The sequence below is a fragment of the Aspergillus sclerotioniger genome, assembly GCF_003184525.1.
Source record: "Aspergillus sclerotioniger CBS 115572 chromosome Unknown BO94scaffold_1, whole genome shotgun sequence".
Lineage (NCBI taxonomy): Eukaryota > Fungi > Ascomycota > Eurotiomycetes > Eurotiales > Aspergillaceae > Aspergillus > Aspergillus sclerotioniger.
This window is the reverse complement of record NW_020290991.1, coordinates 239,848-253,431: the sequence shown is the minus strand read 5'-3', so window position 1 is coordinate 253,431 and position 13,584 is coordinate 239,848. Positions and strand designations below refer to the sequence as shown.

General features: G+C 52.3%; 6 protein-coding genes across 6 annotated transcripts; 3 read left to right on the top strand and 3 right to left on the bottom strand.

Moving 5' to 3' along the window:
- Window positions 1–111: 111 nt before the first annotated feature.
- ddiA (putative DNA damage-inducible v-SNARE binding protein Ddi1) lies at window positions 112–1,350 on the bottom strand. The gene is made up of 4 exons (XM_025606676.1): window positions 1,259–1,350; window positions 1,088–1,202; window positions 388–1,005; window positions 112–337 (listed from the first exon to the last, which is right to left on the bottom strand). Coding segments are annotated over exons 2-4 (723 nt in total). The 5' UTR covers window positions 1,090–1,202; window positions 1,259–1,350; the 3' UTR covers window positions 112–234.
- A 2,850-nt stretch (window positions 1,351–4,200) lies between these two features.
- BO94DRAFT_580073 (putative salicylate hydroxylase) lies at window positions 4,201–6,475 on the bottom strand (the record flags this gene model as incomplete). The annotated part of the gene is made up of 5 exons (XM_025615301.1): window positions 4,201–5,135; window positions 5,183–6,017; window positions 6,064–6,138; window positions 6,185–6,310; window positions 6,359–6,475. 5 exons carry the CDS (start codon window positions 6,473–6,475, stop codon window positions 4,201–4,203), a joined length of 2,088 nt encoding a protein of 695 aa, XP_025472969.1.
- A 119-nt stretch (window positions 6,476–6,594) lies between these two features.
- On the top strand, window positions 6,595–8,820 carry BO94DRAFT_2571 (CocE/NonD family hydrolase). Its single transcript, XM_025606467.1, has 3 exons — window positions 6,595–7,642; window positions 7,696–8,588; window positions 8,637–8,820. The coding sequence occupies exons 1-3, from the start codon at window positions 6,848–6,850 to the stop codon at window positions 8,752–8,754; spliced, it is 1,806 nt and encodes a 601-aa protein (XP_025472968.1). The 5' UTR covers window positions 6,595–6,847; the 3' UTR covers window positions 8,755–8,820.
- Window positions 8,821–9,069: 249 nt separating this feature from the next.
- BO94DRAFT_619370 (cupin domain-containing protein) lies at window positions 9,070–9,672 on the top strand (the record flags this gene model as incomplete). The annotated part of the gene is made up of 1 exon (XM_025616854.1): window positions 9,070–9,672. The coding sequence occupies one exon, from the start codon at window positions 9,070–9,072 to the stop codon at window positions 9,670–9,672; it is 603 nt and encodes a 200-aa protein (XP_025472967.1).
- Window positions 9,673–10,192: 520 nt separating this feature from the next.
- On the bottom strand, window positions 10,193–10,597 carry BO94DRAFT_580070 (uncharacterized protein; the record flags this gene model as incomplete). Its single annotated transcript, XM_025615300.1, has 2 exons — window positions 10,193–10,273; window positions 10,322–10,597. 2 exons carry the CDS (start codon window positions 10,595–10,597, stop codon window positions 10,193–10,195), a joined length of 357 nt encoding a protein of 118 aa, XP_025472966.1.
- Window positions 10,598–10,914: 317 nt separating this feature from the next.
- BO94DRAFT_591776 (uncharacterized protein) lies at window positions 10,915–12,684 on the top strand (the record flags this gene model as incomplete). The annotated part of the gene is made up of 5 exons (XM_025616130.1): window positions 10,915–11,316; window positions 11,379–11,890; window positions 11,933–12,028; window positions 12,075–12,190; window positions 12,237–12,684. 5 exons carry the CDS (start codon window positions 10,915–10,917, stop codon window positions 12,575–12,577), a joined length of 1,467 nt encoding a protein of 488 aa, XP_025472965.1. The 3' UTR covers window positions 12,578–12,684.
- Between the last annotated feature and the right edge of the window lie 900 nt (window positions 12,685–13,584).

Below are 13,584 nucleotides of genomic sequence, written 5' to 3'. Positions count from 1 at the left end.
AGCGCTCCTCGCCTGAGGTCAATGCAGGCCTGGTGTCTTCTCAACATATCCAGGCCGAGAAGTAAGTCGATATGCTTTCCCTCCATGACGGTGAAGGAGCATGGTAGGAACATGCTTCCGATCTTGATTTGTGCCGAATGTACCCGGCCCAAGATGTTCGCCGTGCCCACGCCCTTGGCAATACCCCCGTATCGCTGATCGACCAGACGCATGATGTTGCACGCGGTCGCACATTCAGGTGACATGATGGTGACCTGCGCGCCGGAATCGACAAAGGCGTTGAGTTTGTGACCATTGACCTCGACAGGGATATATAGCATGGTTACGCGACCGAATGCTGTGCTTTCACGTTAGCAATAAAGTCACCATGGGAAACACCTTTCTCACTCACACTCTGGGTGATGCTCCATGGCGTTGTGAAGGTTCTCAGTTACCGCATTCTGACGAATGATCTCCTCAATCTCTCGTTGGTTCGCAGGATTGAACGGGTCCGCATTTAGCATCGCAATCCGAGCCTCCTTCTCGGCTTCGAGCTGGGCCTCGCGCTGCTGTTGTCGAAGAAGAACTTCGCGGAAGCGCTGTGCATCGTGGGCCACCTCCGCCAGTTCCGGGTTCTGCCGTCGAACAGCCTCGCGCACGCGCGGGTCACCGAGGATGTGTAGACGGATTGTTTCGGGATCTGGTGTCATGGCCTGTCGCCGTTGCAGGTTTTGCTGAGCAGTAGCAGAGCTGGGGCCTCCTATGCTCCGAGGAGGGGCTTGAGGCCTCCGCAGAGTAACGTGAACCCCCAGCATGTCGCCTTCACCAATTCCAACTTGTTCGAGAGTGCGGGATTCATCGCCGAGTAGCTGGTTATTGTAGACAATTCGCTGGGATGTGGGAGGTATGGAGGTCTCGCTTTCGACAATGGCTTTGAGTAGCTCGACGGTCATATCCCCTCCTACTTCCAGGGAGAGGATATCGGCGTCGGCCTGGTCCGGACGAATCACGCTCACGGTAATTTGCCTAAGGATTGTGAGAGATATCGGTTAGCCACATATGCTCTTGGTCTCTAATTTCTCCGATGGTGTGTTTCTCCACCACATACATGATGCTGTGCAGCTCTGGTGCGGGGAAGCTCTCCCAGGCTCGGGGGGTCAGGTCACGTTGGGGAACCGAGTATGGCAGGCTGTGGCCAACACCGGGGCAAGCTTTATATAACTCTATTGCAGGCTGGTAAATATGGCGTTTTAACAATCCTGGACGGTCGAAGGATCACTTATAAATACAGTGGGACCGGCAAGCGATCGACACCAGCCGGCGAGGGGAAGAAGTGGCGTGGAGGGGAAGCGAGAAGAAGGGACGACTGGGGGTTAAGACGAGGTTGGAGACGGTCGAGGCGATGACAGGGTATCCTGGAGGTAAGGAAAGCGAGACCGGCGAGGAAAGAGGACAAAAAGAGGAGCAGGCGTAGGACGAGCAAAGGCGGGACGAGGTGAGGTTACGGTTCCTGGTGAAGTGCAGCAGCGGGCGGAGCACCTCACGGTGGCCCGCCTGATTCGGTAGGCAGCCAGTCATGCGTCATCCACCGCGACCCCCCGATGTTTATACTTCCTCTCGCCATCCGGTTTCCCCCTTTTTCTCCTTCCAAGGGTTCTCATATTGGCGATGCCAGATTTATGCTATACTGAGAGTTACAGAGATCTTCAGCCACTTTTTTTGGCGGGCAGTCTTCGAACAGCATCCCTCGTTCTCTCTCCCAATGCTTCCCACCTACGGTCGCGTTCTAGACCTTTCTGGACCAAACGATAATCCATTGTCGTGTCTGCCTCAGGCTGTTGTCTCTCCAACACCCGAACCCCGTTGAGCACACCCCCTCAAGATCTTTGCTCCATGATATCACACAGTCTACTGAACCTTCGGACAGGGCCCATCACCAGTTACAGCACTGCGATAAGAACACCATATGCATACCATGTATGCATGCCCACATTCTTCCCCCAGATGCCATACCCCGATTCCATTGCGGCCTGATGCCACGAGGCGCAGCCGCAAGACATCCCCCCCAACTAATGGATCGCTCATGAGTCCAAAGGCCTTTCCGTACCCCGAATATATCCGTGCTTCTCTAGCTCGAAAACATAGACCCCCACGAAGCTCGCTAGCTCTCTATTATCCAGTTACATGAACGCCCGCTCCTGCTACCACCCTTAGTTCCAATTGATCCATGTCTGGGATTGCCACGCTCATGTACCTAACGGTCTCACTACTGGGCACGATACGAGACTAGCGGCCTCGAGGCGATGACTCGAAAGTACGCCGGGAACAGACTAACCCACCACCCTTGCACACCCAGTTGCATCAGGCAGACACGAACTGCATATCCTCTGGGGTAGTAATGCTGAAGACTTACATACGCACAGAGCACTTCATTGAGTTGCTATGCAGTTATGTCTATATTGCACAGGCTTCTGCAAACGAGCTGCTCTATTCAAGGACCCTGGGTGCCGCTGACGCAGCCTCTCACTTGTCCTGCCAAGATGTACAACCTTGTCCGCAGTACACAGTACACGAATCGTTCCGGAACATCCATAGGCTAAGTGGCCCACTACACTGCTAGTGAGACGGCCGGGCCGTCAAGCGATGGGGACGTACGTTTTGTACTGTGTTAGTGCTTAGTATAGCGGATCGTACCACAGTGCTAGCGGGCAACTCTTTCTGCCTGCATGTGGGTGGCGAAGTGAGTGGGATTGGACATACCTTGAGGGGTTGATAAGCCTGCCTAATGTCAGTATCAGTCTGGTTATTGGGTCATCGCTATGATATAGTTGACGGTTGTACATTGTCAACGCTGTTGAGCATCCCAATCGGTACTTTCAGTAGATGTTTAGTATCTCAACCGAAACAAAATATATATTGGGAGGTGTAATCTGTATCGGGTGGTTTGCCACTGGCAGTTTCCGTGGACAATTACTGCATGCGATAGTAATATATAGTAATCACCGGACAGCCCCGATCGTCTTCTAGTTTTGTACCCATGAGCCGCTGCTGCGTTGTAGGAGCTCAATCCTGATTACCTGACAGTTGTAGGTAAAATTCGAGCTGAAATATGCCGCAGAATTCATCGCGTTATCTACACCAAAACCAACATGATTGCCAACCTAGGCTCCCCGATCCACCAGTCTTTCCCCTCGCTGTTGCCTTGGAGAACTATATAACTTCTAAACCATGCCAGACCCTCATCTTGAGCTGTGTTCTTCCAGAAATCCCAGCACAAACATCGTATCTTCTGTTTAATTGATTTTTCAACATGGCCGACGTCGATCGATGAACCATGAATCCCTGCGAGTCTAACGTCATCTGCATCCGGGAACTTCTCATCATTGTGGGAGTGTACCCCTCCATCGCTGGTGAAATTCTCCATGGTCAAGAAGTGCTTCACACGGTACACGATCAAGGATCCCTTGACATTGTCTGGACGTTGCTGACTATCCTGAACTCTTGTCAGCTCAAGTGTCTGCAAGACGAAAGAACGCTGCCTTCCGAAGGCATCTCCCTTGATGCGCAAATACTGAATGTAAATCATTTCTGCTCCTCATCTACAGCACACAGAGGTCATGAATTGTGCTGTACCGAAGGAATGTTCTGGAATAGCTGATGCCTCTCAATTATCTGCTCTGGAGATCTGAAGGATGCCTGTAGGCTGATTACGCAACCAGCTTTGCGGATCATGCATCTGACAAAAGTCGTGTATTTTGTTCGCATTGACGGGGCTTGGTGAGATGGGAGGTTCTATTTGAATCACAGTGTTTTGGCCAGGTGGAACGAGGCCAAGGAACGGAAACAATGGAGTAGCCCCTTGTGTCATGCATTCTGGGGTTGTCAATGGTATCTTGATGGCGTATTTCTGGTTCCTACCAAAGGCGCCAATCATGCCATTCAGGAGGCCCGTGATGCAGGGATTCCCCGATCCGGCCTAGTGGAGGAAGAGCATCTGCGACGCGACGTGAACTCGGTCGGACCTCTTCAGCATCTCCGCAGTGGCTCAAGCTCTCCGGTCGGCTATCCAGGTAATCTGTCTGGACTCGAGATCTTCAGGATCTACGGTTCTGCCACGCTCATTATCCGGAGAAACACTAATTCATTATCATAACATACAGACAGAACAATCCTAGCACTGATGACTTCGATTGCTCGCTTTGGCTTGTGTACGGCCTTCCCTCACTCAATGCGTCTCGCACACGACACATCTTGCACTCCCTCGCCTTCCACTACCTTGGCAGAAACGATCTCGTCCACAGGAATCTCTGCCAGCCGAGAAATGACGTGATGCAGTGTTGGCAGCGATTCCCAACTGAGTGCATCAATCTCAAACCGCGCGTTCTTGGTCGTCCGTAGCCGGGTTATCCTCGATGGGATATTCTTCTGCTCCTCCTCCTGTGGCACAAGCACGGGATACTCGGCCTCGGGTTGTCCCTTATGCGCACGTCCGACTTGTGGCATGTAGCGATAGATCAGATCGCCCTTGCCAACGTTCGGAGGAGGATTAGTGCTGGGGTCCTGTTCCTCCAGGTCCTCGAGATGGAAATGACCCCACACGGCGCCCTCCCAACTGGTCGTCAGGTGATAAGAATTGTAACGCTCATGGGCCTCGATGGCTGTGTACAGCTTGGGCATGCCGAGCTCTTCACGGCCACTCACAATAGGATCAGTCAGGCTCTCGAAGAGAATGGGCAAGTAGAGTCCCTTGACTACTTCGCCGTCCGATTTCTGATACTGCACTCCTTCGATGTAGAGGCCTAGATGGCGATATCCGCCGCCGCCAAGCCAATCCATTCCATGCAGCCTCGTTTGCGAGAAGTTGGCATAAGCCACGGTGCTTGGATCGGTGAAGGAATATCTTTCATTGGGCAGCAGGTTCTGTAGAAGCGTTCGACTGGTCTTGAATCGAATGGATGCGGTTCGGAAGGTTGACTTGAGTGACTTCTGGACGCGATTCCTCCCCCACCAATCTTGCCTAGGGCCTGGCATGGGGCCGAAGACTATGGGTTGGCGCCAGTATTTCGCCGGAAGCTGGTTCCAGAGGTGCTTTCGCAGGACCTGGGTCGAGTGGTCAAATTCGTCATGGCCGTAGATATAATCCGTCATGGCTTCCACTGAAGGAGTTAATTCGCGATGTTAAGCACACAAGGGGAGTACTCACTTTGCTCGAACGGTTGTGGCTGGGCAGATTCTCGTGTCATCTGCTGGACAGTAGTAGCTCGGGTGTGACGAGCTTTCTCGTACAGCTTCAACCTTTCTGGCACCTCTTCGGGGGTAACATCCTGAGACAGCATGACAGCCAGCGAAACACCATCCTCAATGGCCATAGCGCCCCCGGATGCGCGATATGGCAGGAATGGGTGGGCTGCATCCCCGATGATGGCCAGCCGCTCATTAACCCAGGTTGGCAACGTTTCCATATCTAACAGAGGCCACACCTTCAGGGTTTGAGGATCGGCCTTGGTCAGCATCTTGAGGACCTGAGGGTTGAACTCCTTGAACACCTCGAGGAGCGCCTCCTTGCTAGCGTCTTGGTTCCAGTCCGAAGATGTGTTGATGGCGCTCATGGTATCAGGATGGATGCAGACGAAGTTGAGGATTTCGTTATTAGCGCAGGGATAGATGACCACACGCTTTTCGGAAGAATCCCACATGTCCACCGAACTGTACTCCATGGCCAAAGAGTGCGTTTCGGGGTCTTCCTGGCCGTCTTTGCGCTTCAAAAGGAAGCGGAAAGCATTCTTGCCCGAGCTAAATGTTTTGATACCACTGCCACCAGGCAATTTCGACCTAGCAAGGGAATGGACGCCATCAGCTCCAACGACGACGTCGCCTTTGAAAGTGTCACCGTTTTCGAGAGTCACAATTGCCTTCTCAGGGTCGATGTCTACAATCCTGCTCGATGTGTGCAGTTGGGCTGGAATACCAGGCCCGGAAGCTTGAGCAGCGACTTTCAGAGCATCGTGAAGATGGGCTCGATGGACTAGAGTCCATTTCTAGCACTTGTTATGACATTATTATTGAAACGACAGGGGATCTTACGTGTCTCCATTTCCCTGCGTGAGCTTTGTTGTTGATAATCGCCAGGGGCTCTCCACTGGGGGTATGGATACGTAACTGTCAAGATCAGATGGGTTGTGCAAGCTCGTATAGCAACGCGTACCTGTTCTGCTTCGACGGCTCCAAACTTGATGCCATCAATCCCCAATCTGAGCAATGCCGCATTGGCATTGGGAGTAAGGTGGATGGCTGCGCCGATTTCATTTGCAAACCGGGAGCGCTCAAACAACTTCGTTCAAGTGAGTCTCACGCCCCGTGAAGTTTAGACCTGACATACCTCTACACGATGACCTTGTTGGCGGAGAGCGATGGCGGCGGCCAGGCCTCCTATACCAGCGCCAGCAATAAGAACATGAAGCCCGCCTTGGGGTGTGCTTGGGTCAATGCTCCCCATGATTCCAGGTGGGAAAGGAATTATTCGGTCTGAGGCTGAAGAATGCGAGAACTGTTTGGTTACCTTGAAGGGTCACGACCAAGTCTCTGAAACGCTACACAATTATATCTACTGTAGCACCCCGTTATTCGCGCATGGGCCACCTGATCCAGAAGGGTTGTCCACCCTTCTTGCCGTGGGGTTTGGCGTGATCCAGTCCTCGGCTCAACCACTTCGGCTCCACGTCGGAGCATGCAAGGGAACGGGTGAATGCACATCACCGTGAGGGGTACCAGATGACTATTTATCACACGCGCAATTGAAACATTCGTTCATCATTCCTACTTGCTGAAGTCATCGTTCACTGTGTTTTTGGTTGGTCTGTTAGCCATCATGCCGAATCCCATCCGCGAAGACATCGCCGTCCGGGATGATACATCCTTCCCCTACATCTTTGAACAGAATGTCACCATTGCTCTGAAAGATGAGTCCGGTCTCGTCCGATGCAATATCTACCGGCCCAAGGAGCTAGAAAAAGCCCCTGTCCTTGTTACCTATGGCCCGTACGGCAAAGACATCCCTTACTCAGACTTTCACCCCAAGTCGTTTAGCGAAGTCAACCAGGAGCATCACTCCGACCATTCAGCCTGGGAGACTCCTGATCCTGGGTTCTGGACCAAACATGGATATGCCATTGTTCGGGCGGACGAAAGAGGGACTGGCCAGTCTCGCGGCAAGCTGGACACCATGTCCCGTGAAACGAGCGAGGCTTTCTTCGATGTGGTCGAATGGGTGGCCGAGCAGCCATGGTCCACCGGCAAGGTAGGATTGTTGGGGATCAGTTACTATGCTGGCAGTCAGTGGAGAGTCAGCGCACGGCAGCCCAAGGGACTGTCGTGTATCATCCCGTGGGAGGGCATGTCCGACTACTACCGGGATCGATGCCGACACGGGGGGATCCTGTCAAACGCTTTCATCAAATTCTGGTGGGACCGCCAAGTGGTCTCGAATCAGTACGGGCTTCCCGGTCGTGCCGCTCGCAACTGGGGTCCTGACACTATTGAAGGTGACCTTTCTGAAGAAGAGTTGCAGGCCAATCGCCAGGACCAGACAGTCGATAACGTGAACAACAATTTCCGGGATGACGAGTATTATGCTAGCAAGGAGTACACCATGTCCGACATTCAGGTATGCCGGTGTATGACGGTGACTCACTCAGGCAAAGCTGACTACGTGATTAGGTGCCTCTTCTTTCTGTAGCTAACTGGGGCGGCATTCTACTGCATCTTCGCGGAAATGTGGAAGGCTGGACCCAGGCGGGCAGCGAACTGAAGTATCTGCGGTTTATCACCGGTCGCCATGACCTGCCTTTCTACTACAACGAGGAGGTTGAAATCCAACGCAGCTTCCTGGATGCCTTTCTCAAGGGCGATGATCGCGTGGGGTGGTCGACCGGCACGGCTCCGAAGGTTGATCTGGTGCTCCGCAGGGGAGACGTTGGATTCAACAATGCCGAGGCGGAGAAAGGATTTCCTCGCCGCATTGAAAATGAATGGCCTATTGCTCGCACCCAGTACACACGATACTATCTGACCTCAAAGCAAGAACTGGTTACTGCTGCACAGCAGGAGCGCCCGGTCAAAATCACATACCGTGCTCTGGGCAATATGCAGAATTCCCAGCTGGTGCAGTTCACCACTCCGCCATTTGAGCAGGAGACAGAGATTACCGGACACATTGTTGCACATCTCAATGTGTCGATGAGCTCTGAGCCAGGCTCGCCTACTCCCAAAGACATCGACTTGTTCCTAACGCTGCGGTATATTTCGCCCGAGGGCAAGGAGGTGTTTTACACCGGCACGGCTGGCGATCCGGTACCTCTCTGCAAGGGCTGGCAGCGTGTCAGTTTGCGCAAGACGAACCCAGAGCACCCTCGTCACCGGGACTGGCTTCCATATCGTAATTATTACTCCACAGACGTGCTCCCGGTTGTTCCTGGCGAGGTGTACCCGGTTGATGTGGAGGTGTGGCCGACGAACGTGGTGGTCGAAAAGGGAGGGAAGATCATCCTGGAGGTGTCATCGGGCGATACCCAAGGGTGCGGAATCTTCCAGCACAATTCCCCTGAGGATCGGTAAGTGCCATCAAAGAAGTGCTCACTGAGCTATGCTAACGGAGATAGTTCCCCGGAGCGATTCCAAGGCCTCAACCATATCAACTTTGGCCACGGCGACAATTATGTCACGTTGCCGGTTATCCCATCGAGGGGATGGTTGGAGGAACTCCGCATGAGCAGGTAGATTAGTGTCAAGCTTACTCGGTAGATGTGGTAGATTAGCAATCAGAATCAAGTCCCAGAATGCGTGATTCCGTATCTCCGGTACTCCAATGTCCTCCCGATGTGGTCCCGAAGGGCACCCGAGCCATACCACGAGTAGAGTAAACTACTAGTATATAGTAGACCCTCTAATAAACCCAGACTCCAACATCATATAATCTTCACGCCTCACTCAATCCAGACCCAACCTCAATCCTCAATACCAACCAAGCACCCACTCTACAATCCATCCATCCATCCATCCATCCCTCCTCAACCACCAACCAAACCCCCCAAAATGACCATCCCAACCACTAGTACCACCACCACCCCCTCCAACCCCCCACCCCCCAAAAAACCCCTCCGCCCTCTCCACCGCTACATAACAACGCACTCCCCAACCACCAACCTCGCAATCTTCTCCCCGACCCTCCCCACCCCCATGCCAGTGCAACAAATCTCCGACTCCGCAAACGCCCACTTCTCTCTCGTCTACACAACCGATACCTTTCCCGCGGACCTGTCCAACGAAACCGACATCCCCGCCTACGCGTCCTACCTGTCCAACCCCCCCGGGATTACTATCTCCACTGGTTCGGTGTGTCGCATCGTGGATATCCCGCCCCATGCGATGAGTCCGATGCATCGCACCGTGTCGATTGATTATGGGGTTGTGTTGGAGGGGGAGGTTGAGTTGGTGTTGGATTCGGGGGAGACGAGGGTGTTGGGGAGGGGGGATGTGGCTGTGCAGAGGGGGACGAATCATGCTTGGAGGAATGTGACGTCTGATACTTCTGATGGGGAGGGGCAGTGGGCGAGGATGTTGTATGTGCTTTTGCCGGCGGTGGGGGTCGATTTGGGGGAGAGTTTGGGGGGGATTGGGGTTAGGGATAGTACTTAGATTTTTTCCTCTTTTTTTGCCGAATTGGTAGGGGGAGGGGGGGGTATAGATGGGAGATGTGGATGTGGGGTTGTATTTAGATGTTGAATTTATTTTTGCTTCTATGTTCTATATATGAGATCGTGAGCGTCGGGTTCTACGGTGGGGATGGTTTATGAGACGAGGGTTTAGAGTACTGTTACTGGTCTGGTAGATATCATATGGAAGATGTTGTCGATATTTAATGGATTTTTTTGCCGCAAGAATATCACTTATTTCAGACGTATGTATTAACAGTGGTTACTTTGATATCTCTTTCTATGTTGATTAAGTACACATCGGCGGACCAGGTATGCTCCATACGATTACCGGGCGTCTCACTTAAGAAGGAGTCATAAGTAGGAAATATGAACGGTAATCATCCTCAGTTAAGTGTCCTTTTGGATTGTTCTGGCGGTATCAATCTTAGATATTACTATATCTATTGCTGATACATCAAACCACCAAGAATTTAAATTATCATTCTGTACTCTGTAAAGGATTACCACTCCCCTCCAATTTCATAATGAAAGATCTTATCATTGATCCTCCCACCTGTGGATATCCAAAGACGCGAAACAGCCTTCAAATATCAGAACCATGACCACTGATCAATAAGTATATAACTCACCGCATTCAACCACACCCCATGCAACATGGACTGGATAAACACATACTCTGCCGGGCTGCTCCCTGCTGCTCGCTCATTATAGTCTAGATTCCGGTTGGCAGGCCGATATGGAGGTACTCGTCTGTAGTCGGAGGGCCAATCCACCGGTTGAGATGTGGGTGTAGAGGTAGAGGTGCTGGGAGATTGGGGAGGGTGTGTCTCGCCGGTATGGTGGACTTCGTAGTCGGAGAGGATGGAGAGAGTGTTGGTTTGGGTTGTTGTGGTTGTGGTTGACATGGTGGGTGATTCTCTGATGCAGAGATGAGATGAATACTGACGATAAGTGAGATAGATGCTGTGGATACTCCACTGACGGTTTGCACTCACTGCACTCACTGCACCATAAGCACCTGGCTCCTCCACTTCCCGACCCTTCTTTCTCCCCCGCAAACCCCATCAATTCCGGGGTCGGAAACCATCCGGCTCCAAATTCCCGAGTCATGGAGCATGTCCACATCGCGTCAAGCCGTCGTCCCTAGACGCTTACTACGCTGCTATATCCATATTCATGTCTTCGCCAAACTGTCACCATACTAACGACCTACACCAGCAAAATGGTCACCACACAACCCTTCCCTCGACTCCTCGCCGCTGAAATAGACGGTCGCTGTCAGAACATCCGATATCGCCAGAACCAATTCCATCGGTTACAATCCGCTTTAGTCCAGAACATCGATCAAATCAAGGATGCCATCGCTGTGGATTCAGGGCACTCATCGGAGGAAGTTCGCGCAGAAATCTGCCTTGCTATAAAGGAGATCCGGACACATTATGCGTCATTGGATTTGAAGAAAGACCTCGAGGTGGAGTATCGTGTTGCGAACGGGAGGGATAATACGGATGGGAAACGGGGGGTGGGTATTGTGTATATTGTGCCGTGTTCGCATACGATGTTTTTCTCGGTTTTGGCCGCACTGAGCGCTGCTGTTGCGGCGGGGAATTGTGTCGTTCTTGAGGTTGGTTTAATGCTGTTTATAGTAGTTGAGGGGGTGGATTTTGTGCTGACTGACTGTTACAGTTGATGAAGAATACCATGGCATTGCCGGGTGTGTTGAAGAAGATCCTGCCGCAAGCGCTGGATGCAGATACATTTGCGATTAGCGAGGAGAGACCGGATAGTGCATTCCTGAAGAGGGTGCATATGGTTGTGCAGAATGATTCTGTTCCCTTTTCGAGAAATACTCTTTCTTCACCCACCTCATCCAGAACAGTCGCGTTGGTTGACCGGACGGCCAATATCTCCGCCGCCGCAGAGGCATTGGTATCCGCGCGATTCGCTTTCGGCGGTCGCTCAACATACTCTCCGGACGTTGTGCTTGTGCAGGAGTTTGCAATGAAAGAATTTGTGGAGGCGATCATCCAGCGAGCGTCAAAGTATCTAGGTGGCCAGAATGGAGAGGCCCGGCAGACGGTTGTCAATCCGCGACGAGCGAGCTCGGGTATCTCGTTGCTGGATGCAGCGCATAAGGATGCAAGTGCGCGGGTGATAGTTTCTGGTTCGGAGTGGGGTGTGGTAGAAGTGCTTGATCGGTGAGTGTTACTATGATTATTGAGGCGACGTGTTGACGGAAGTAGGAAATCGTCTCTTCTGCAGAGAAAGGTATCAGAGAAGGTCCTGGTCCTGCATCCGGTGACGAGTCTGGATGATGCTATTGATTTCAGTAACTCGTAGGTTACCATTTCTTAATGGTGGATAATGCTGACGGGGTACTAGATTGGGAACCCTGGCTGCGACATATGCTTTCGCGGCCCCGGCAGCAGCCAAGTATTTAACTCAGTTCATCGACTCGTATAGCTCTTGGGTCAACCACGTCCCTACTGATTTGCTCAGTTCGTCTTTCTCTCCATCTACTCACAGATGTTCTAACAACAGCAGTTGGCCCCGCATACCCAATTAACCAACCAACCTCCCGCGAAACCCGCTACTCGATATCATCCTTGCAAATCCCACGCCCTCAGTTCGTCACAGAAACAAGCAACACCGCTCTTGTTCGAGAAATAATCAGCACTGCAGTTGGACACAGCACAAAGTCCAATGACGCGTGGCGCGAGGCATTGGCGCCACTTCCCCCGATCGGACAAGCGGAGGGCAAGAGAATCGGATTCTTTGAGCAGGGGATTATCACTGGCGGTGTCATTACGCTGTTTTCGCTTGTGGCTACGCTTTCGACGCTCGGAATATATGGGTATGCGGCTGTGAGGAGATTAGGGGCTTGATGTTGGGGTTTGTAGATACTGGTGGGATCTATCCACCTTTCCGGTCACAGAGGTGACCGGGAGATATCTCTTTTGGTCTGCTTGGGAGTTTCTGCATATACTGTCTTGGGTTGGCTTGGTATCCTAATAGTGAAATCTGTTCTGTAGTGTTGGGTTGTAGGTTGCGGTCGGATATCGCCTGGTATGCGCATCACATAACTTCGAACGGTGTCATCCCGTAGTTGTGCTTGTAGTTATGGAACGGACGAGTCCTGCGGAAGGATTCTTGGGGCGGGGTTCGTGGCTACATCGATATGGTCGCCTATGCCTGCCAATTGGGTGTTATGGAGTGCTGATCTGGTGTTAGCGTTGGTGGACTATGCAAGCATGCGATTGATTACGCACCATGATCAATATTCCTGGTGCTTTGTCTCCGCTTTGCGCCAGTAGTCGGAGGATTCGGTCATCCTGCATAATAGTGGACTGGGTCAAGGTCTGGCCGTCAGTGGATCCCAATTTGGTTCTATTTGTGCTCTGGCTCGAATGCTGTTGCTCTGGCTCGAATGCTGTTGCTCTAGAGCGGTGAGTATTCTGCAAGAGTCTGAAGAATTGGACTAGCCTGGGTTCGATTTAGACGGTATGAGCGGGGCCTTGAGCACCGCAGGGTCGGGTGAGCTCCTCCACATCCCGAGCACGGCGCAAGGGTCTCAACAGCGCCTGATAAGCGTCCTCGAGGTACCCGCAAAACGAGTCAATCCTCTGGGTTGCCAGAGAATCCATGCAGGTAATAGTTCTGCCTGTAGCTGGACGATCCCGGCCGCAGCCGGGTGATGATGCATCGTCGTGAATCCCTGGCTGTTTGTTCTCCCGATATCCTTGAAAGCCCTGCAGCTTCCTGCCGCTTAGTCATGGCGCTATCTCACACTGGTCCAACTTGTGGTGAAGTCCAAGCAGCAGACTGGCCAGTCTGATCGACGTCTTTCAGAGAATACGTAGGCAAATATTGAAGGCTCCATAGTGGATGGTAG